The 23,783-nt window shown below is 38.3% G+C and overlaps 2 protein-coding genes across 10 annotated transcripts; one reads left to right on the top strand and one right to left on the bottom strand.

The window, feature by feature from the left end:
• Window positions 1-83: 83 nt before the first annotated feature.
• On the top strand, window positions 84-4,931 carry LOC140776048 (tRNA-specific adenosine deaminase TAD2). Of its 2 annotated transcripts, XM_073119597.1 has the most exons (9): window positions 121-198; window positions 531-599; window positions 683-720; window positions 1,413-1,479; window positions 2,579-2,738; window positions 2,823-2,919; window positions 3,667-3,779; window positions 4,274-4,461; window positions 4,560-4,931. In XM_073119597.1, exons 2-8 carry the CDS (start codon window positions 531-533, stop codon window positions 4,312-4,314), a joined length of 585 nt encoding a protein of 194 aa, XP_072975698.1. In that variant the 5' UTR covers window positions 121-198; the 3' UTR covers window positions 4,315-4,461; window positions 4,560-4,931. The 2 variants fall into 2 exon arrangements, with proteins under 2 accessions (XP_072975697.1, XP_072975698.1); XM_073119596.1 differs by lacking the exons at window positions 4,274-4,461; window positions 4,560-4,931 and adding an exon at window positions 4,001-4,267 and having other exon boundaries at window positions 84-198.
• Window positions 4,932-5,259: 328 nt separating this feature from the next.
• LOC140776684 (uncharacterized) lies at window positions 5,260-18,170 on the bottom strand. 8 transcript variants are annotated; one of them, XM_073120476.1, is made up of 7 exons: window positions 18,091-18,166; window positions 17,914-18,005; window positions 17,700-17,762; window positions 16,865-17,311; window positions 7,703-9,761; window positions 7,014-7,220; window positions 5,260-5,776 (listed from the first exon to the last, which is right to left on the bottom strand). In XM_073120476.1, the coding sequence occupies exons 4-7, from the start codon at window positions 17,203-17,205 to the stop codon at window positions 5,462-5,464; spliced, it is 2,922 nt and encodes a 973-aa protein (XP_072976577.1). In that variant the 5' UTR covers window positions 17,206-17,311; window positions 17,700-17,762; window positions 17,914-18,005; window positions 18,091-18,166; the 3' UTR covers window positions 5,260-5,461. The 8 variants fall into 8 exon arrangements, with proteins under 8 accessions (XP_072976577.1, XP_072976579.1, XP_072976581.1 ...); XM_073120478.1 differs by having other exon boundaries at window positions 17,700-17,765; XM_073120480.1 differs by lacking the exon at window positions 17,914-18,005 and having other exon boundaries at window positions 17,700-17,765; window positions 18,091-18,170.
• Between the last annotated feature and the right edge of the window lie 5,613 nt (window positions 18,171-23,783).

A 23,783-nucleotide genomic window follows, 5' to 3' on the forward strand; every position in this document is an offset into this window, starting at 1 on the left:
TCGGGCCGAAACGGGCTGGTTTCGGACCCGTCTCTGCCTCAACGGGTCGGCTTCGAACCGGACCCGAACCCACATTAATAACTTCCCCTTCTCCCTCGCACATGCTCTCAATTCCTCCCATCTCTCTCACGATCGACGGCGACGGCCAGTAATTCTTCGGCGATCGACCTCCGGCGAGAAATTCTACGGCGACGAGAGGTATGTTTCTCTCTCACTTCTTTGGTTTGGTTCTTTTCCTTTTTCCCATCACTCTTCCTCTTTCCCGTCACTCTTCCTCTTTCCCTCTCTCTTCCCTCCCATCTTATCCGCTCTCCCCACTTTCTCCTCGCTGCTGCAGCAGTCCCGTCTTTTCTGCTACAGTCACAGGGAGAGAGGGAGTGAGATAGCGGGGGAGAAAGAGGGAGAAGCTATAGAGGGATGGGTATTTTTCTTACTATTCCTGTCATTTTTGTGAATTTCTAGGATGTTTTCTTCATTTTATAACAATTTTTATATTTTTTATAAAAATTATATATTTTTTTCCTTGGTAGATGACGACGGTGCTTGAAGCTGATTCAAAATCTTCCACAATTGCATTTATGGAGCTTGCCTTAGAGCAGGTTGGCTTGAGATTCTTTCATAAAATGTTTCTTCTCGTTACATATGATTCAAATTCACTACATATTAGGTATATTACTTTCAGGCCAAGTTTGCTTTGGACAACCTTGAAGTCCCTATCGGGTATGTTTATAATTCATCTTACTATTATTGCTATGATCTTTCATATCGATTTCTGCAGAGCTTTGTAAATGCAATAAGTGGATGGTAAATTCATCGGTCGAGAGCATTTGTTATAAAGAGTTTGCAAGATTTTATTCTTGTTTTATCCAATAGTTATTAGCTTTCTTAAGATAATGTCTTTCATATGTATGATGTTTGTTATATTATTTTTGAGATCTCTATATCTCTCTCTTCATATATATATATATATATACAAATTTTTTGCATTGGATGCCTCTGAACGGGTAGAACTCCATTCATAGTAGTGCCACAGTTGTTTCAGTCTATTAAAAGAAAATGAAAGAGCATCTTGTAAACTCTAATATCCAAATTGGTTAAGGCTCAAGGAAGAATAAGAGTCAGTTTGGTGGGTCTAAATAAACATAACGGATCAACAGACAATTACTCATACCATAAATACATAAATGATAAGTCCAGACTGGCTACTTATGATTTTAATAATGTTATAAATGTGAGAAGAATCCACATTTAAGGGTTTATTATAGCTCTTCTAATTCTTCATCTTCTTTTCTTCCACCAAGAAACTAAGAGATACAATCATACAAATGCATTTGAGTGTCTCTATTTTTTATATTTTAATTTATTTCTTTATATTAGAATCTCTATCAATGTTTACTTTTCCTTATTTTTAGATGTGTGATAGTGGAGGATGGCAAAGTTGTTGCTGCTGGTAGCAACAGGACCACTGCAACACGAAATGTATGTATTATCAAGAAATAAGCTGTGTTTGCTTATGATCTATGTTGGCTTACCATTGGTATCTTTATCTTACCGGACATCTTATGCAGACACTATTAAAATTCAAAAAGTATTAGTCGTAGTAAGCATTGTGAATAAAGTAAAGTATGTCGAATATGCATTACCTATTTAGTGGTACCTATGCTTAGTAGATGAATATACAGCATTTTCTTGATGATTATTCATGCAAGCAGAGATTGCAAAACCATGCCCTTCAGTTTTTGAAGAAGAAAATATTGTGCCGCCTTGTGGTTGTAATTTATTTATAACCTCAAGCCTGCAAAGTAGTATAGTCAGATTGTTTAAAGTTGACCCATAAATGAGTTTGTCCAAATGATGACTCATTGGTCATCATTTGGACAAACTAGGGGTGAAAACGGATCGGATATGGATTGGAACCAACATCTGGATTCATATTTTTAGTCCTAGCAAAATTTAAAACCATATCTTAACTAAACGAATATGGATAATTTTCAGATAAATGATCGGATCTTAAACGGATGTTGATCGAATTTTAAACAAATTATGATATTTTATTTAGACATAATTAACACAAAAATATTAAGAGTTTCATAAAAAATTAAATATTTTGTATGTCAAATACATATAAAATTAGAAAAATTAATCTCTACAAATAATATATAACGCATCATTTGTAACAATATTAATATTCACTATTTAAATAAGCAAATTAAAAACTATAAATTATTCAAAAAAATATGTAGGTAAATGGATATCTGATATCCGTATCCGAATCCAAAAATCATATCTGATATGTATCCGAATCCGTATCCGGGTTTTTTTTAAAATTATATCCGTATCCGAATCTGTATCTAAATAGGATAGGAATATTTTATCCGAATCAGATCAGATAGGGAGTTAATCCGACCTATTCTTACCCCTACCAATGACTCTTGCTCATGTGTGAGATGTACAGTAATGTTTTCAATAATTATGAAGAAGATGAAAGTATTCAAAGCTAATAAGGCACATATGGATATATATATATATTTAAATTTTAATTGCAATGAGTTCTTTAATCTCTAATGTTCTTTATTAGGCTACCAGACATGCAGAGATGGAAGCCATTGATATTCTTCTTGAGAAGTGGCAGAACACTGGGCTTAATCAGTTGCAGGTTGCTGAGAAGTTTTCAAAATGTGTTCTTTATGTTACATGCGAGCCATGCATAATGTGTGCGACAGCCTTGTCCATACTTGGTTTGGACACTCTACCTACTTTTGCTTATCATCTGTATGCTTATTGAAATAAGAATGTGATCAAATTTCAGTTTCTTTGGATAGGAATAAGGGAGGTATTTTATGGATGCGGAAATGACAAATTTGGAGGATGTGGATCAATCATGTCATTACACAAAAACAGTTCTGAGAAATTGTCCAGGTTAGGGAAAAACTCTTGGGCTAGATGAATGTGTACACGAAGGTTTAGGTTCAAGGTCAATAGCAGTTTATATTATTTAGCTTCCTGTTGACAGCTTTAACAGGTAAGCTTATGGATGATCCTTAGATTTTTTTTTTTCTTTGAGTATTTTCTGTCTGGCTCGTACTGTCCTTGGCCTTTCTTATGAAGTGAGGTCAATGGTCTTATTCATCTTATATTTAGTTCTTCTGACTTCATCGATTTTCATGCTGATGGCATTTTCTTTTTTGTTTTGGGGGACTTGAATACCTCATGGTTCATATATCTACTTTTAAGAGGCTGGAGATTGGGATTGCTGGTCCTTGACAGAGTGAATCTTAATTTCTTGCGGAGCTTATCTTTGTATTTGACTGATAGTCTAATACTCATATTCAGAATCTGCTTTTTATCGTGAGTTCCCCTGTTTAAGGTGCTCTAGGTTTTCCAAGCTTCTTTGTTTTGCCTATCAATGATTTCCTGCGGCAAATGATATTCAAAATGAATCTAATTATTACTGTTTATGCTCGATGTGTGCTACTCGAAATTGAAGGTTCTCACTACTGAACTTTTTTACGAATTTGTTGCCAACCAGTTGTGTCTACTTCCTTTATTGATTTATGAGTTGAGATGTACTTAAGTTCAGCTGGCCTTAAAGATGTTCAATTATGAAGTAGCTTTTTGGTTGTATATTACAGAATTTCATTGTTGTTACCTTTGATTGCTTTTTAGTGGTGACAGCAGTGGGACTTTTGGAGGAAAGGGCTTCAAATGCACAGCAGGAATCATGTCCGAAGAGGCTATTGCTCTTTTACGATATTTCTATGAACAAGGAAACCCAAATGGTACTGATATCCATCATATTCCTATCTATTTATCATTTGCGTATCTTAGTTCTTGCAAAAAAATTCTTCTAATTGTTGGATTATAATTTTATTTGCTAAGACATGTTCTGCAATATACTGTTTAAAGTTGGTGACCAGTAGTAACTCATCATGTTGCTTATCTCAATTGTAATGATAATTTAGTAGCAGAGATTAATAATTTTAGATCTTTGTTGCTCCAGATTTTTATGCCATGGCATCCATCCATTTTTAAAGAAGATACTATTAGCCATCATATGTCAGCCTTGTACAATTGAACATCTCATATGTTAGCCACCATATGGGCAGAAGAGAATACTAAACCAGCAACTTGCAAGCTCCACTTCTGCTCTTCACTTCTTGTTGACCTTTGCAACCAGATTGAGGCCACCATGCTCAATTTTGAACTGTTGTTTAAAATCCTTCAACTTCTTAGCTAGATTAAGCTTTTTAGCTTTATCTTCTTTCTGTTGCAGCTCCAAAACCTCACAGACCAGTCCGACTACCTCAACCATAGTGAGAGCTGAGAATTAGCCTTTGTTTTTGTTTTGAAAGGCTGTGATTAGCAGACAGTCAGTCGTCCTTTTTCAAGAACTCCATTAGATGCTCAGAAGATTTAGGGGAACCTTACGAAGAATCTTGTGATGTTTCCCACTTGTATGAGGTTAGCTTCACACTTAAAACAGATAGTTTGCTTTATTTCTAATATCAAAATTCCCTGCTCTCTTATGCTTTTTTCTTGCCTCTTTGTCTGTTTTGCAGATCCTTTGGCCTATATCAGGAGTCCCGATATTATATATCACAGGCTGAAAGAACCAATGTTAGATTATTCACTTTTCTGCACATTGCTGACAGGAATAATATCATTAGTTGCTTTTATGATTTGCAAAGCTTTCGAGATATGCATCTCGATAGTCATCTCTAGCATCATTTGAGGGGTAAATTTTAAAAAAGAAGTTGAAATCAACTTAATTTTAAGAATCTGGCATTGGAAAGAACATAACTGGCAGTAAGAGAGGCCTCTATTTTTTTTTAATTCTTTAATTCTGATCGATTGCTAGAGAGGGATTGTATTAGATTGTAAGCAATTTTTATTCAAATTCAATGACTGAGAGGAACAGGCTTACCAGAGAACTGATCAGTGTGCTTAACCTCCCCCTATTTAAATCTCAAATGCCAATTACCAACAATGAGAACAATGCATGACAAGGCTGCTACGAACGATGGTTTAAAATGAGTATTTAACTTCACTAGAAGACGCCTGTTGAATGCTACTTCTTGTCCACTGAAACCGCGTAAACATAAGAAGTTTACAAAAAAAAATCATCATGCTAAACAAGATAATGAGTTTATTTACTCATTTTTAACAGAGAACAGGAACATACAAATTGTATATTCACAATGGAAGGATGCCTAAGCATAAGAAGAAACCGCATAAGCATAAGAAGAAATAATTTAAAAAGTCATCATGCTAAACAATAAGTTTATTTTCTCATTCATAGCAACGAACAGGAGGAACATACAAATTGTATATTCACAATGGAAGGATTTTTCTAAAGAGGCATCTTCACCTATTTGGGGTTTTTCTTTTTTGAAAAAAAAAAAAGAACATTGATAAAGACTTGAACCAAGTTATGCAAGATAATTGCCTTTAAATTTTTCTCTTAATCCATGCCAAATTCCTTCATTGTCTTGGGACTGCAAATGATGTTAAATGGCTTGTCAATACTGTCCTTCAAGATGGAAAGCTGTCCCTCCTTAAGTAGTATGTCTTCATCAAGGGCTTCAATCTTTTTCCTGAGGGTTTTCATGTCATCTTGCATGAGCACGTTAGTCTTCCTCAACTGCTTTGCTTCCTGCCACACGAAGTCCCTCTCTTCAGTTACTGTTTTAAGTGTACCCCTAAGAGCATTTATTTCCTTCATGCATTCTTGAAGGTCCTGCTGGGTCTGGTTAATGTTCTCATCTTTCTTCAGCATCTGTTTGACATTGTCAATATCATTGGTATGATCAGGTAACTAAGGAAAAATAAGTTGAAACCAAATGCAGCATTAATTTTGATCAGTACATCAATGGAAGATGTAATAAGATACTTCCAAGAAGATTGGAAGTTCATAAGGATGCAGACTATCCTGACAACATGCCAACCAAAGCAAAACATAATCTCAGATCTCATCTCTAATGGTGGATCTTATTTCCAATCAGATTGGTCTTTGATCTAGATCGCGGACAAGTGTCAGAACCACCTTGGGACCTGGCACAATGGCACACTATATACAAATGGAGAACCATGACAATGACCTGAAATTCCCAAGGAGGTTTGACTATCTTACACAGTTCAAGGTTCCTAGAAAGAACATTGTATTATCAGTACCAGTTGCTGGATAGAGTTACAAGCACTTCTGCACTTGGTATCTTTTGGATAATTGACTATAAAGAATAATTGTTGGTGCATGTCTAAGACCTATTATTTTTGTTATTTTATACCTATTTTGCCGGCTTCGGACATACGTTTAGATTGATCCGTTGATCTTATTTGATAGAGGAAAAAAAAAAGCAGAATAGCTTCGACCATTGACATATACTTATCTCTCTATCCAATGTCTAGACTTTTGGCATGTTATCCCTTTTGAGAAACCCAAGCAAATGTTTTTAGATGAGCATAGATGTATCCTAGAGAAAACAAGATATCTTTCATATTATTCAACCACGTTTCAGTCATCAGAGTCTCAGCATACTCTGCTGCTAATAAGAGTTGTTTGATCATTTGTGCACCAAGCAGCCAAATAACAAATATATAGAAACTTATACAACTGACTCCTGATGCAGGTATTACTGACATAAAGAGAAACATAATTCATAATTGCAAAGAAATATATGTAATTAGACACAAGCATAAGCATAGGCATGAACAAAGTAACGATATTCTATTATTCTATAACATCCTTTACTCCTTTAGATAATACTACATAGCAAGTGGCAAGAAATATGGACACCCCCAAATATATACACACAAAGTCATAAACATGTTCATGATGCAATAATTATCTAGCAAGAAGAATTAGGTGGAGGAGAATCTGTAAATCTTGAAATTTACAAGTTTTTCTCTGTTAAATTTAGAAATTTTAAGTCTGCAGAAAGGAACTCTGTAATTCATCAGAAGAGTTGTAAATCTATGAAAATCAGTTTAGATGAAGTATAATTTAGCATGTTTACCTGAAACTCCATTTCCTTTGCCTTGTGATTGAGACAGGAAAGTTCATCCTGAAGCCTCTGGATCTCGTTTTGCTGAACACCGTAGCCCCTAACTGAATATGCCAGTTCTGCATGTAGTTGCTCAAGTTCCAGTTCTTTAGAACATAGCTTCTCACGCAGTACTCTAGTTAGCATGACTTCTGCTTTTAATTTGAGTTCCATGTCATCCTACATAAGGTGGAAATATAAATATTGAGATCAACAGGATCGTCAAAAAGGGAGAGCAAAATATATAAGCTGCTGAAATGGGAGTATTTGATCACTGCTGGCTCTTGTTTCATTAAATTCCAGGTCTTCAAAATCAAAGATGTCTTCTGCAATTTCTTGATATAAAAATTGATGCAATGCATTTCCTAAGTTATGATGCTAGAAACCTAGAAATCTGTTAATATTGAGAAAATTACACTATAGGTGGAAGGGAACTGATAACCAGAAATGAACCCAAGAATGCATAAAAGGCACATTTAATTTGTTTATGTACATAGAAAGCCCGAGTTTGTTTTACCTGCAGTTTCTGTGGTATAGTGAACTAAATTATCTTCTGCTTAACATTAACATGAAAGTGATTACTACTTCCTTGCACACACCTCAGTTTCTGTATATTACTTAAACATATACGTAATTCTTTAAAACCAATAGCTTGCTTGTACCTCTGATGCTTGATCCTTCTGTTGCCCTGAGAGACCACCTTCTATAGTTCGCGGCATAGATTCTGATGCTTCTAAACTAGACTTCTCATCCAATATTGATTTGATTGTCTGGAGACTTCTTTTAAAGCTTTCAATTCCTCTTTTTATGGTCTGGTGCTTTAGCATGTGCTCCATGAGAGAGTATCCTTCAAGAGTAGGCTCTTGGCCGTTTTCATGCTTCATGCATTTTATGAACTCTAACAATTTAGCACAAAAATAACTGTTATCATCAAGTAATGATATGCCCTGAGTCTGCAAGTAGTCCACTCTGCCACGAAGTTCCTCATCAAGCCTTATTGAGAAAAGTTTAGATCCGCTTCCACTACTCTGCAAACGATTGAGGAATGAAATGTTCTCATGCCTAAGGGACTCTATCTCAAGCCTGCAAGATTCAACCTCTCTCCTCAGCATCTGCTCCACACCAGTCAGCCTTATAAGCTCCATTTGCAGCCTATTAATGTTGTCACCACTCTCTATTGATTTCTTACCGAGTTCATCACTGTATCCTTGTCTTAAGGCAGTGATAGTCTTGTCCTGTTCACTGCGTATCCTTTGAAGTCCTACCACCACCTTTTGTAGTTCCTTATTCTCCTCCACTTTCGCCTTGTAGCTTCTCTTAAGATGGTCCTTTTCGCCTTCGGCCTTAGTAATGTGATCTTGTAATTCTGTGCTGAACTTATTGATATCATGATTTTCTTTGCTTACTTTCTCCAGCATAGCAGTCAGTTCTTTAAGTTGCATCTCTGAATTGGTTATCCTACTCCTTGTCTCAGCTTCATTTGCCTGACGTGAAGAAACTTCCCTTTGGAGAGACACATTTTGTTCGGCAAGTTCTCTTACCCGCTCCCGAAGCCTCTGTTCTTCAGATTGGAATTTTGCAAGCTTCAGTGACCAGTCATTCGACCTCCTGTCCAATTCTTTGTCTAATGTAGATTGCAGTTCAGTTTTTTCCTTCTCTAGCCTCCTTGTTCTTGTATCTAATTCTACCTTTGACTGTCTATATTGCTCTTTAGCAGAGTATCTCTCAGAAAGACGCGATTTAATTTGTGAAGATAGCTCGAGCACCAGGTATTTCCTGTCTTCATTCATATTCTCAATCAGCTGAAGCAATGCTGGTAAACTTGAGGTTTTGTTCCTGAGCATCTCAAATTCAGAATTTTCTTCAGAGAGAATCATAAACTTCTCGTCCACCTCTTTAGCTTTCCTAAGTAACTTCTCATCTGTATCTTGTTCCTCTGATGCAAGATTTGGCAAACTATCTTGCTTAATTCCTGTAAAAAAATTTCCAATAAAACCAGTTTTTTTTTGACAACCCTGTAATTGCTTGGGGCAATAACCATTTGAAATCTCATGGGACAAAGAAAGACTAGAAAGATGCATCTGTGTAGTGCTACTAAAATCTGAAGAAGGATGCACATCTGATGAATCTTCATAGATATCTTCAACAGTTGTTGTGGTTTGAGATTCATAGTCTTGTGATTTTATCAACTTCCCTTGAAAAGGATGAGCTAGGCTCTCATTATGTCTTCTTGAATTTCTGTGGTGGGAAGTGCGTCTGAGATTGTCTTTTCCTGACTCTCTCGTCAAATTGTAGGGAAGACAGACATCTTTCATGTTTCTGAATGAATAGGTCCTATGGCTTTCCTTAATTGACGTTGGTGAAGATGGTGCTGTAGACTGAGCTAGCGGAGGCTTTCCTGGACAGGGAACTGCAATTTTTTCATCTAAATAACTGTCATTTGATGTTTCAGAAGAATTCTGCTGGTTCTCATTTGGTCTTATTGTATCCTGCTCTCCATCAATATAGAGGTCTAGGACTTCATTCTTGTTTGAAAAATTGGGTAGTCGGGCAGGTCTGCATCTTAACGCCACAGGAGGGCTGTAGCACGAGCGCCCTGATGAACAGACATAACTTTTTGAACCTGGAGAATCAATTTCCTGAACTTCATAAGACTTTTGGACCTCAGTAAGTTCACTTCCTCTCATTCCATCATGCCTTTCTGGGGTCAATGTATGGCAGCTAAAGAAAACAGAGATTCCAATGTCAATAGCAGCTTATAGATTTAAAGAAAATAATAAAGAAAAAGATACCAGGAGAACAATAGGAAAGATGATATAATTATGGTGCAATAGAAAACAAAACCAACTTTATATCCTTGTGTTGGCAAGAAATAGCAGCTAAGAGAAGGATAGTCAGAGAAAGCAATTCTCTTTTGTCTATAGAAAAATACATAAGAACAACGGTTAATGCTCACATATAGAAAGACCTAGAAACTTTAGTAACCGTAAAAGTTCAATGTGACTATTTCTATATCTTTAATAAAATCAGCCATTTATAAAAAAATAATCTAAAGATAAAATACTCTAAGGTAAATTTTAATACATATATTCAAATAAAAAACTACAGATTGACATGCCAAAAACCTTTTTTTTTAAATGCTCTAAAAATTATATTAAGAATATACAAAAGGTGTGTCAATGCGTGCCAGTGGCACGCAGAAAATTGATTACATATAAATAATAGCACAGGAAATTAATTACATAAAAAATTCCTCTCAACAGAGTGAACAGTGGATCCAAGATGATTGCAAAGTAGGTTGCTAAGCCATTAGCTAGGTTCAATGTCATGTTGGGTTTAGTCCTTGTTGTCCTCACAATACCACTTATTATTCTATGTTTCCATTCTTTCAATGCACATATGTAAGGATTTTGATAATGATATTGCTGGCCTCAACAGAAGGATCAATTATTTAAGTTAGAATGATAGTATTGGAGCTCATTCTCGATACATGATATAGCAGAGTTACACCGTCACTGTCTGCTAGATTAAAAATGGACATAAGCATATAACAGATTATTTTGAGTAATTACTTCATAATTCATTTATGAAGTAATTACTCAAAATAATGTGGCTAAAAAAGGCGAATGGGCCACCTAGTTGATTTTTTGATAAATCTATTATGTTTTTCACTTAATTGTGTATTATAAGATAGTATGCCATATAACATAATTTTAATATGATATATATTTTCTAAGATATATAATATTTTAATATATAATTAGACTACATTCACTAGAATATGTAGCCATATGTCGCATATCCATTATGCGGTGGGATGACCACCCGCCTACACTGCACGGACACTTCAAATAGCATGCCTTGTCCATGTCCAACACTCATTGGATATTCATGGGACACGTGTCGGAAACTTCTACAAGTTAGTGAATCTGAGAAAATCAATATTACAATAAAACTAGTGTAAAATCACATATTTGTCTATAATATCTACTATAGTTAAGTAATGGTAGTTGTAACAATAGAAGATCCAAACCTAGAATAGGTTTGGAGAGAAGAGAAAGGAGAAGAGGAGAAGAGGAGAGGATTTTGGTGAATGTATTTCTCTTTTGAATGATAAAGGGGCATGGGCCCTATTTATACAAAGTCACCATATATCTAAATAGATAAATAAAATAAAATCAAATAACTCTAATACCCCCCCTCAAACTCAAGGTGGATCATAAACTGAGAGTTTGCTAACTAAATACTCAAAACGCGGAAGAGGAAGTGACTTCGTGAAGAAGTCGGCAATCTGCTCCTCAGTGCTAAGGCGATGGAGAGAAATGATGCCAGCTCGGTACTCCTGACGAGTGTAGTGCATATCAACTTCAATGTGCTTCGTCCTCTCATGAAAAACAGGATTTTCAGCGAGCTTCTTAGCACTATCATTGTCGACATAAAGAGGAGTTGGGAGGGGTAATGGAACACCCATATCATTAAGGAGGCGACGGAGCCAAACAATCTCTTTAGTCACCGTACACATAGCACGATACTCTGACTCAGTACTAGAGAGAGACACCACATTCTGTTTCTTGCTGCGCCAGGAAATTAAGGAGTCTCCCAGAAAAATGCAGAAGCCAGTAGTAGACTTCCGATCAGACTTGTCACCAACATAGTCTGCATCGGAATAAGCCTGCAGAGCTAAAATGGAAGTCGATGGCATGAAAAGAGAGCGGGTAATGGTGCCACGAAGATATCGAAGAATACGAATAAGAGCAGCATAGTGAGCAGTTCAAGGAGCCTGCATGAACTGAGTGACAAGACCAACTGCATGAGAGATATCAGGCCGGGTAATAGTCAGATAGACAAGTGCCCCGACCAGCTGACGATATCTAGTCGGATCTGGAAGAAGCTGACCGTCATCGGGCTGAAGCTTCACATGAAGCTCAACTGGGGTAGCAGCGGGACGAGTGTCAGTGATAGTGGCACGACTGAGAATGTCTGTAATATACTTCTGCTGGGACAACAAAAGACCATGAGATGACTGAGCAATTTCGATACCTAGAAAGTATCGAAGAGGACCAAAGTCCTTCATCTCAAACTGACTCTGAAGATGCTGCTGAAGAGAGCAAATCCCGACCGAATCATCTCCGGTGATAATCATATCATCGACATATAGAAGAAGGAGGACCCGACCCTGAGCAGAAGACCGCAGGAACATAGATGGCTCAGAGGGACTCTCCTGAAATCCATAGGCTGTGAGAACGCTACGAAATCGATCAAACCATGCACGAGGAGCCTGCTTGAGCCCATAGATAGCTCGTCGTAGTCGACAGATGTGACCTAGAGGAAGGGAGAAACCAGGTGGAGGATCCATGTACACCTCCTCATCAAGAAGACCATGAAGAAAAGTATTCTTCACATCCATCTGATGAAGAGGCCACTGGCGACTGGAAGCAACAGCAAGAATAGTACGGACAGAGGTCATCCGGGCAACAGGAGCAAAGGTCTCCTCATAGTCTATCCCGTATTCCTGAGTAAAGCCCCGAGCAACCAGGCGAGCTTTGTACCTAGCAATGGATCCATCAGGCCGATACTTGACCTTAAAAATCCATTTGTAGCTGACAGGCACGATGTCGGGCGGGCGAGGGACAGCATCCCAAGTATGCATCTGCTGAAGGGCCTGAAGCTCATCTGTCATAGCCTGCTGCCACTCTGGAACCTGGGCGGCCTCACGATATGACCTGGGCTGAGGGGTAGAGTGGATGGCTGCAAGAAAGGTGTGAAACTGGGGAGAGTATGTAGCGGAAGACATCAGAAAACCATACCAATCGGGAGGGCGATGCTCACGCTCTGGATAACGACGGGCGGGTGCAGAAGCCGTCACAGTAGAGGATGGGATGGTCAGAGGGATACTACCTGTAGAGGGAGGCTCAACTGTAAGAGGGGGACGTGACCTACGAGTGTAGAAGTATGGAAAGTTCGTCATGGGAGGGGGGTACTCCTCTGAAAGAGCTGGAACCTCAGTGAGAGAGCGATCTGGAGTGGTAGGTGGAAGTGATAGTAAAGGAGTGTCAATGGGTAGAGGAGTATCAAGCAAGTGGAGGGCTAATGGTGGGGCTGAAGTAGGGACATCTGAGGGGACGGAAGATAGGATAGATGTAGGAAGATCTAGAAAAGATAAGTCTGAGGGAGCCAAAGTATCGGAGGTAAAAAAAAGGAATCTCTTCTAGAAAAGTGACATGGCGTGATATCCTTAAACGACGAGCATAAGTGTCATAACAACGATAGCCTTTATGCTCAGGACTATATCCTAGAAACACGCATTTAGCTGCACGAGGGGACAACTTGTTGCGTTCACCCAGAGGAAGAAGAACAAAACAGGTGCACCCAAAGACACGAAGATGACCATAAGATGGTGAAGTACCATAGAGACGCTCGTACGGGGTCACACCACCAAAAACTGAAGATGGAGTTCGATTGATTAGATAGAGAGCAGTAAGAAGGGCCTCAGCCCAATAAGAACGAGGAACAGAAGCCTCAAAGAGAAGAGCACGAGTGGTCTCAAGAAGATGACGATGCTTTCGTTCGGCAACACCATTTTGAGCAGGGGTATAGGGACACGACTGCTGAGGTAGAGTGCCGGCAAAAGCATGAATAGAACGAAACTCAGAGGAAAGGTACTCCCGAGCACCGTCAGATCGGAAGATCTTAATAGATCGACTGAATTGAGTACGAACCATAGAAGAGAAATCACGATAGATCTGACATACCTCAGAACGCTGAACGCTGACGCATAAGGTAAATCCAGGTGAAACGAGAGAAATCATCAATAAAACATACATAATAGAGGAAACCAAGACCAGAAGAAAGAGGGGCAGGACCCCAAATGTCAGAGTGAACAAGATCGAAAGGTGAATCAGAGATACTTTCACTAAGAGGAAAGGAAAGAGCCCGATGTTTTGCTAACCTACAACCAGTACAAGGAGACAAACAAGAAAAATGACTACTGCCTAAGAATCCAGACTTGGATAATGTCTTGAGACGTTGACTCGATACATGACCTAGACGCCGATGCCACAGATCTGAAGGAGATAGGGGAGTGACAGGACAAACACTAGGGCTAGGTGGAGGAAGATGAAGTTGGTCTAGATAGTAGAGCCCATGAATTCGACTACCGGTCCCAATCCTCTGGCCTGTTGACGTGTCCTGCACAACACACGAAGTAGAAGAGAAGGACACAGTGTAACCAGAGTCAGAAAGCTGAGTAACAGAAATAAGGCTCATTGTAAGACCAGGAACAAGCCAAACATCAAATAAAGTAAGACGACCAGTAAGATCCGTGGTCGGGGTGATGTAACCAATGTGAGAGATGGGATAATGAGTCCCATCAGCAGTATGAACATGAGGAAGAGCGGTGGGGGTAGGGGCTAGACTAGTGAAAATGGATGAGTCACCAGTCATATGATGTGAGGCGCCAGAATCAAAAATACAGGATTTTGTCATACCAGAAAAAGCAGAGGCATAAATAGAGGCACCAGTGAAGCTAAGGCTCTCACGGTTGACCAAAACACAAGGTGCCATTAGAAGAGAACCTATCAAACACCTTGAGGGTGTTTCGATTTTTTTTTTTTTTTCTGACTTAGGCCTTCGTCAAACACCCGGTGAACAGTGTTGTTAACCTTGACACGCTATCAAATAGATGTCAAATTTGGACAAGTCTGCTGAAAACTTGAGGGCTCGACATAGTAGACTTTCGTCGAACATTTGGTGAGCAATTGCTGAAAACAGAACTGCTAAAGAATAAGAGCTCGACACACTAACATTTCGTCGAACATTATGTGGGCACTTGCTGGAAACCAATTCTGCTACTGTGTTGTTGCTGCATTTGACACACTAAACTTTTGTCGAACACTTGGTGAGCGAAAACGTTGAATAGTGCTGCTGAATGAAAGAGCTGAGAACAAGTGAACTTCCGTCGAACACTTGATAGGCACTAGCTGAGAAATGGGTTGCCGTGCAGAAAAAGAGGGTTGTGGACACTCTAACTTTTGTCGAACACTTGGTGGGCGCTCGCTGAAAACAGTGTTGCTGGAAGAGACTGCGACTGTGGTGATGGTAAGGAGAGGAGTAGGGCTGTCAGGCTTGACGAGCAGCTCGGGCTCGGCTCGGGCTCAGCTCGGGTGAAGCTCGAGTCCGGCTCGGCTCGATCAGAGCTGAGCCGAGCCCGAGCCATTATAATAGGCTCGAAATTAATATCGAGCCGAGCCTGAGCTGGAGCCGGCTCGCTCAGGCTCGGCTCGATAGGCTCGATAGCCTGAGTCCTTATGACTAAGGACACGTGGCATAAGGAAATATTGCCACGTGTCCTTCACTAACTCATTCTCACCCGTAACATACCTCAACATTCATCATCCTCACCTACCCCACCCTCACCTACCCACCCTCATTAATTACTTCACATTTCCCATCACATCACCTTCCCCATCATCAATTCCCCCACCCTCACCTTCACTCTCACCCTCATCCACCCGATCACCTTCATTCTTCCCTCCCCGTCGGTCTCCATCGGCAACGACGGCAAACCACCACCACGGCGCCACACCTTCCTCCGTCGTCGGCCTCCTCCTCCTCCTCCTCCTCCTCCGTCGTCGGCCTCCTCCTCCTCCGTCGTCGGCCTCCTCCATTCGTCTCCGACTCCTTCGGCAAGCCGCCGCCCACGTCGCCACCGCCCACGTCGCAACCGCCCATGTCGCCACCGCCCACGTCGCCACCGCCTTATCCTCTAATCGAGCTCGAGCTCGGCTCGGGTTGAGCTGAGCCGAGCCTGAGCAACATTGTGAGGCTCGAAACTAATTTCGAGCCGAGCCTGAGCTAGAGCCGGCTCGCTCAGGCTCGGCTCGTTTACACCCCTAGAGAGGAGCTCGCGCCAAGGAGAAGCACAGTTGTGGCTGACTGCTGCCGCTGACTGTGGCTACTGCTGCTGCAGTGGCGGTGGCTGCTGCTGCTGTTGTTGCTGCAGCGGCGATGGCTGCTGCTGCTGCAGCAATGGTTGCTGCTGTAGACAAGATGTCGAAGTGAGAGGGAGAGGCTGCCGCGGAACTGTCGAGGTCGAAGAGGGTGAAGGAAAGAAGAAGGAAAAAAAAAATATCCAAAGAGAGAGCAATGAGATAGAGAGAGATTGTTGGAGGAGAGATCCAATCTTAAGAAATGTCCCTAATGATCGGGAGGCTCTGATACCATGTAACAATAGAAGATCCAAACCTAGAATAGGTTTGGAGAGAAGAGAAGAGGAGAAGAGGAGAAGAGGAGAGGATTTTGGTGAATGTATTTCTCTTTTGAATGATAAAGGGGCATGGGCCCTATTTATACAAAGTCACCATATATCTAAATAGATAAATAAAATAAAATCAAATAACTCTAATAGTAGTTATTTATTTCATAATATTGAATTGTATTGTCACGTATCAGTTTTATTATTTTTTATTTTATGGTATTGTGTACATTTTGTTTTTTTCTTACGAATAATTTTTGCATGCATGTGTATTTATATTATAATTTTACAAATAAAAAATTTAAATGTATCAACAATATATATATATATATAATGCTTTTATTTATTTATTTTGTCATGTAACATGTTGTGTCCTTCTTTTTTTTCAAAATTTGTTATATCCCCGTATCCGTATTGTATCTGTGTCCCATGCATATATTCATGCTTCTTAGCCGCCCACATACTACAATTGTCTTTTGACAATATTTATCAATACAATAATTATAGGGGAAAAAAAGAGGTATGCAAACAGATTAAAGGACTTAAAGAGACACCAAAGAAAACTACTTACTCGAATGGGCATTTTCCTATATGATGAGGTGCACTGGGACAAGTGGATGAGGAGCCGCTAAGGTTGCCTGAAAAGTTCAGTTCCCCTTCTTCCAAATCGCCATAAGCAGCTGGAGATGAAAATGAAAGGCTCCTTCTAAGATGTGGATTGGATGAATCCTTGTTGTTGGAGTACCGCTTTCGTGATTTGAAACCGGACTCATCAGGAGTTTGGGAGCTAAGGCAAATAATTTCTCCTGTTGGGATTTTTTCCTCTTTCTTCTTGTGGTTGGATTCTGGAGGAGCTGCATTTGTAGTTCCATTGCCAGCTACTGAGGATCTAAAGGAAAAGAACCTCCTCATCTTTAAGGCTCTATATGACAACTCTGATCTTGTGAAGCATACTAATCAGACTGGTGGCATGTAACCTTATAATTGGTCTTGTTGATCTTCCTCTCCAAATTTGAATCTTTCATCAAACCAAGTTGAGAAAAAATAGTAGACAGAAGAATAAGCTTTAGCAACACTGGAGAAAAGATGTCAATCGATCTAAGAACTTCCGAACCTCATACATGAGAGAAAATCAAGCTCCCCTAAACTGTTGGAAGAGATTCTGATTCAACCTAAACCAGACAAAAACAGAAGTATTCTAGTACCGCTGCTGGTCGATAGCCAGCAGCGGAAGACCACATGGTCAAACCTCACCGGTGTGATTTGGACACCGCTGAAGGATATCGCGACAGGGACACCGAGGTGAAGCTCCCCGGGTCGATGCGAGGCTGGCCGACGAATCCAATGCGTAGGGCAGAGCATTAAATAAAACTGACATTAAATCGGTGGAGGGGAAGGGTACTCACCGGCGTAGCGAACTGCAGGTTACGCAGGTGATGTTCCGGCGGTGCGCAATCGTCGTCGAACACCTACTAAAAAGAGCGGGGGAATTAATATGAGAATATATAGATGAGAAGAATATCTAGTTTTGCTAGGTTTAGTCGCCGGCGAGCCGGCGATAAACAAAGAACTGCGACTAAAAAATTAAAAAAAGAAAAAAAGAAAAATATAAACTCTAACCTAAGAATTTGCAAGAGGACCAAGAATCCACTACTGAAACCAAATCTCGTCTTTGCGGACCAAAGAGAAACGGAGATTGGGAACAGTAGTAGCTATTTCTCCAGCAATAACGCGCAGTGACTCGGATTAGGGTTTTAGAGATGAAAGCAGAAAAGGAAAGAATCGAGCGAAAGTTACCGTTGAGATTTCTCGGAGACTTCCTTCCTGCGATCTCTTGAATTGCAAAATAATCGGGAATTCGAAAAGACGCGAGGGTGTGAAGCGTGGCAAAGCGGCAGGGATTTGAAACGGGAAACGCCAGAAGGGTATGCGGATGTAAAGGCCCTTCGATTTCGAAAGATCTACTTAATTGCCACTCGCTGGTCGATAGAGAAATAATGAACGATTCAGGCTGTGTGGCATCTATAGAGATACATGTGCTACTTATGGCTAGTTTGGCATGCGATTTTTTGACCGTTAAAGCTCTGCACCGGTTACCGGAAGCACCGGTGGGAGAAGTCTTTGGTTCCTTATTACCTAACTACCCCTATTAGTTTGTATATACCAACAGAACTGTTGCCAAATAATTCATTTTCTAGTGGTGGTAGGTTTGGTACAATTTCTATTGGTGCGTTTATAAAACATCTATCCTACAATGTTAAAAAAAAAACCATATAATATACATTAAAAAAAAACGTTATAAAAGATGCCCATTAATTAACCTACGGATGTTAATTAATGAATAGAAGTTATAAATATATTATTACTGGGCCCCGGTTAAAAAAGTGAGGGGCAAAATTGTACTTTCGCCTTACCTTCATCGATGACTGGTTGCTGCCGGTCAAGAGGGAGGGTTGCCAAAAACTTTGGTTGCACGGCGCGGGATAGGAGCGCATATTTTGAGCACGTCCGCATTCGAGTGCTTGATCGGTAGTTGGAAGGTCGACTTTTGGCCATTATTTAAATTATTTTGAATTTGTTGAACGATTTGGAAGGCAGCTAATGTAGATGTTAAATCTAATTACTCTTCTTTGTTTTATTTAATAATTTAAATTAGGCCGATTAATATAGCTCGTTGGATTTGGTACAATAATTCAAAAGTTCAAAAAAATTTAAATCAATCTTTTTATTATACTCTTCTCTGGCAAGTTTATATACCATGTTCATGGTTCATGAGGCACGTACTTCAAATTTAAACTTCTTTAAGAATATAATTTGATGAGTAAATTTAATCATGCAAGGGAACCACTTTTGCGTGCAATTAATTATATGCCATCTTCATTATTCACGAGGACATGGTTAGAACGTGACATTGGATTTAAGCCCAATTGTTGTCCAAATTCTCACAAATCATATATTCTTTAAAACTTTATTATATATATATATATTATATATATATATATATATATATATATATATATATATATATATATATATATAGAAAGCTCATGGACAAATAGATTTATTAAATTCAAATAAAATTTACTAGCTTAGATACATATAAAAAAATAGTAGATATATTAAAATCAAATATGTGTATAAATTTTGAAGCAACTTAGCAATTTGGCCCCATAGAAAATCGAAGAAATTATAAATAAAGAACAAAACCTAACATTTAACTATTAGAGGGGATAAATAGTGAAACTATGATGGTGGAGGAGATTTGCGGAAGGAGCAACAGCTGAGGGTTGCGAGGTAGGTGAAGGGATGTCGAAGAATGGTGGCACATAATAACCAGGTGAGAATGGGGAGGAAAGGATAAGGTAGGTGATACAGTAAAGGTTGATGATTACAAATATGAGATTGTGAGCAGCCAAGAGGAGGTGACAATGGCAAAGAGGATACGATGATAATGTCAGGGAAAAGAGGGAAGCAAAGTGGATGGGAGGGAAGGGGAGCAATGGACAATGGTGTTAAGGAGGTGACAATTGTGTTAGGACAATGATATCGTAGGCCTTGGCAATAGGGGAGAGATAGCAATTTCAACAATAGGGTGACGGTGACTTAGAATAAAAAGAAAATAGGAAGAATAGAAGAAAGAAAGAAGGACAAAAAATAGGGTATTAGAGACGAAAAAACCTCACCAGAGGATATCCCTCCTAGCCAAAGTTAAAAAAGAGGACAAAAAATCATCGTTGTCGGAGAGAAAAACCTAGAGTGGCGAGAGGGAAATTTCGCAAACCCTGCTAGGGTTGGTTGCCAAATATATATTTTATGAATAGGATCTTATATGACACATTACTTTTTTACCAATATATTGAACATGTATGCCCGCAATTTTATTAATGTCTCTTGGACTTTCTAGATTCTTTTCCTATGGAAAGATTATTTACAAATTAAGAATTTTTACATGATTGCCATTAATTTTTTTTAAAAAATATTATAGTTATGACTACATTTTTTAAAAATATTATATTTGCCATAGAAATCTTTATACTCTTTTAAAAATACACTTTTGTTAAATTTCTAATCATTTAAAACCAAATTTAGATTTGAAAGAGTTTTTTTTTTCTATGTATAACTTATTTAAAATAGTTCAAATTCTATCTAATACTATACCCAATATCATAGTATTATTTAAAAATACAGCACAAAAAAATTTTCTTTTATGCAAAACAAAAATAGTTGATAAATATTTTATGCTTTGAACTTCAACAACAAAAGAGGATTATTTAGTCATTTAACTTAACAAATACTGTTATTAATATTTATTAAAGACTGATTATAATGGCAATTCTAAAAGAGTCAAAAAAAATTATGATAACTATAATATTTTAAAGAATGCAATAGTAATATGATATTTTAGAGGTTTTCAATGGCAATTGTGTGAAAAAAAACTAATGCAAATGGTACAACCTCTAGGCCCCTACCTAGGGGTGTAAACGAGACAGAGCTTGATCGAGCCTGGCTCTAATCAAGCTTGGATTAAAATTAATTTTGAGTCTATCTTTGTGATCAAGCTTGAATTGAAATAATTTCAATTCGAGCCAATTTCGAGCTTAAACGAGTTGCCCAATTAGCAATTTCAAGCCTTATCAATTTTAAACCATTTTTAAGCCTGAGCAAGGTTGAATTAATTTAGGCTTGAATCAAGCTTGAAATAAAACATAATTCAACTATAAAGATATAAATATTATCAAAATATAAATTACAAGCAATAAATATAAATGGGTTAAAAAACCATAAGCAACCAAAATATAAATTACAAGTAACAAAGATAATTATGTCAAAAAACTACAAATAATCAAAATATATATTATAAATAATAAAGATAATTGTATCAGAAAATAATGGCTAAAATTCTGAATGGGTGAAAGGATTTTGATCTGATAGTTCATATTAATTTGATATTATTCATATTATATATATATATTCGAGCTTTATCGAGTAGACTCGGATCGAGCTGGCTCGAGATCAAGTGGCTCGAATTTAATTTCGAGCCTGGCTCGATTATTTTGACAGCCCTACCCCAACCTTTTACATATTTTCGATTTACACCATATTTATTTAATATTTACCAAATCACTCTGACGTTTTGCAAAATAACCCCTGTCGTGAGATCCATTATAATGTTAAGTTGACTAAATTAAGTGCGTCTCCAAAAAATATCCTCGCCTAACCTAAAGTCACCTAATTATAGAATCAAGCAGACTTGAATTAAAATATTTTTAATTCAAACTAATTTCAAGATCGAGCCTAAATAAGCTGATAAATAAATCATTTTAAACTTGAATCAATTCAAACCTAAATCAAATCTGATCAACCTCTTTTCAAATCATACTTAAAATAATATCTGATTTAATGGTGAAAGTATAATATTACCTATAAATATTTTGTAAAACGTAAGGTGTGATCTACGAATGTTGTAAAATAGAGGGTGTAAATTACAAATATGTGAAAAAAAAATTGCGCCGGAATCCATTCCCACTCCCCAAATTTTATCACAATTAACAGGAGAAGTGAACAAATCTTAAACTAATTCAAGATTCCTTGCACAAAATATATACAAAAACACCAATTGTATAAGAAGTACATCAAAATTAGTAGACGACAACGTAATTAGGAGCGATATGATTAATTCAAGGCCAAATGGCATCCACGGAGAACTTCACTTCCTCCAAGTCGTCGTTCAGATCCATCTCCTGGGCCTTCGAAGGCCGCCTCAGTTTGCTCCCGTTCTTCCTCGCCCCATCCTTAACGGCGGCGGCCGCGCGGAAGAGCAACGTGTCACCGTGCGGCATTAGGTTGGCGTTCCCGGGTCGAAGTAGCTCGGATAAGAGAAGGACTATGGTGGCCATGGGAGTGGAAGTGGAGCTCGATCGGTACAGTGGGTAGTGAGGAAGGCGGAGAAGAAGGCGTCGTAGAGTTGTAAGTGTGGAGCTGGTGGTGAGGTGGTTTGGGACTTGAAAGTGGAATTAAAAAGAAGAGTCGGTTTGGGAAAGTGGCCAGTGGTTTAGCTGGAAGCCAGTGGTTTTTTGAGGCAATCCTGTTCGCTGTTCGTCATAATTAAAATCTGGAGGTAGATCCAAGTGCACATAGATATTTATTTTTTTCTTTTTATTTTAATTTATAGTTTTTAACTGAACTACATTTTCTCTGAGGCGAATAAGGCGATACACTTTTATTTAACAAAATCCTCGGAGACATGACGTCAATAATAAAATAATAAAAATATAGGGTGTTATTTAAAAAAATTATATTTATATATCAAACCAGTAATTCTCCAATTACAGCTCGGATGACCAGAATCATAAATATTGTTGTCCAGTTGGCCCTTTCTGCATTAATTGTTATTCATCTGCCTGCCTCGCTCTCGCTAATTAATGCACCGATTTGGCGATTAGGAAACGGTGGGTTGTGTTTCGAAACCGTCGGCAAGTCTTGTGTTCTTGGAGTTGGTTGAGAAGTGAGGGGAATCGGCTTAGGTTTTGCGTGTTTCAACTTTCCTTCCATTATATATATATATATTAAAAGTGGACTTTTTTACAAAGTTTACATGAAGAAGCAAACTCCGGTTTTAATCTTATTCTAATCCTGAGGTTAAATAATTGTTACAGAGCTTCGACTTAAGCCTGGCCCGAAACAATAAAATGGGAACCACTGGGCCCAAGCTTCTGGTAGCTTGTTGTCTTGTAGATGTTCTCTACTGGGCTGTCAAAATAATCGAGCTGGCTCTAGCTCGGCTCGATAATGTTCGATTAAGCTCGGCTCGAAAATAAGCTGAGCCGAGCTTGATTATTAAAGCTAGGCTCGAAATTAAATTCGTGTCAAACTTGATTTCGAGCCGGCTCGATAAGGCTCGTATATATATAATATGAGTAATATCAAATTAATGTGAACTATTAGATTAAAATCCTTTCACCCATTTAGAATTTCAGCTATTATTTTTTGACACAATTATCTTTATTGTTTGTTATTTATATTTTGGTTGCCTGTAGTTTTCTAATCAATTTATTTTTATTGCTTGTAATTTATATTTTAATAATATTTATATCTTTATAGTTGAATTATGTTTTATTTCAAGTTTAATTTAAGTCTAAATTAATTCAAGCTTGTTCAGACTCAAAATTGGTTTGAAATCAATAAGACTTGAAATTGCTAATTGAGCAGCTCATTTAAGCTCGAAATTAGCTTGAGTTTGAATTTCACTTCAAGCTTAATCATAAAGACAGACTCAAAATTAATTTCAATCCAAGCTTAATTAGAGCCAGGCTTGATGAAGCTCAGCTCATTTACAGCCCTAGTTCTCTATGACTAGGATATCACTTTTTATTTTGATATGCCATAGTTTAGACTGTGTGCATATGCATGTATATAGTGGGCCTTCACTAATTATCCATTTATTGTCGAATAATGAAGGGATTATACTATAGCATGTTTAGTCCACACCA

This window comes from Typha angustifolia, chromosome 14 (assembly GCF_048772165.1).
Source record: "Typha angustifolia cultivar Huaian chromosome 14, ASM4877216v1, whole genome shotgun sequence".
NCBI classification, from domain to species: domain Eukaryota; kingdom Viridiplantae; phylum Streptophyta; class Magnoliopsida; order Poales; family Typhaceae; genus Typha; species Typha angustifolia.

Bases quoted from the DNA above. Each gene is read 5' to 3' on its own strand.
- LOC140776048 (XM_073119597.1), top strand. From the start codon at position 531: ATGACGACGGTGCTTGAAGCTGATTCAAAATCTTCCACAATTGCATTT. The intron at 600-682 runs GTTGGCTTGAGA...TATTACTTTCAG, and splicing joins TGGAGCTTGCCTTAGAGCAG to GCCAAGTTTGCTTTGGACAA. The intron at 2,739-2,822 runs GTTTGGACACTC...TTCTTTGGATAG, and splicing joins GACAGCCTTGTCCATACTTG to GAATAAGGGAGGTATTTTAT.
- LOC140776684 (XM_073120480.1), bottom strand. From the start codon at position 17,205: ATGAGGAGGTTCTTTTCCTTTAGATCCTCAGTAGCTGGCAATGGAACT. The intron at 7,221-7,702 runs GTACAAGCAAGC...CACCTTATGTAG, and splicing joins AGAAGGATCAAGCATCAGAG to GATGACATGGAACTCAAATT. The intron at 5,777-7,013 runs GTAAACATGCTA...AATGTCAAACAG, and splicing joins CAAAGGAAATGGAGTTTCAG to ATGCTGAAGAAAGATGAGAA.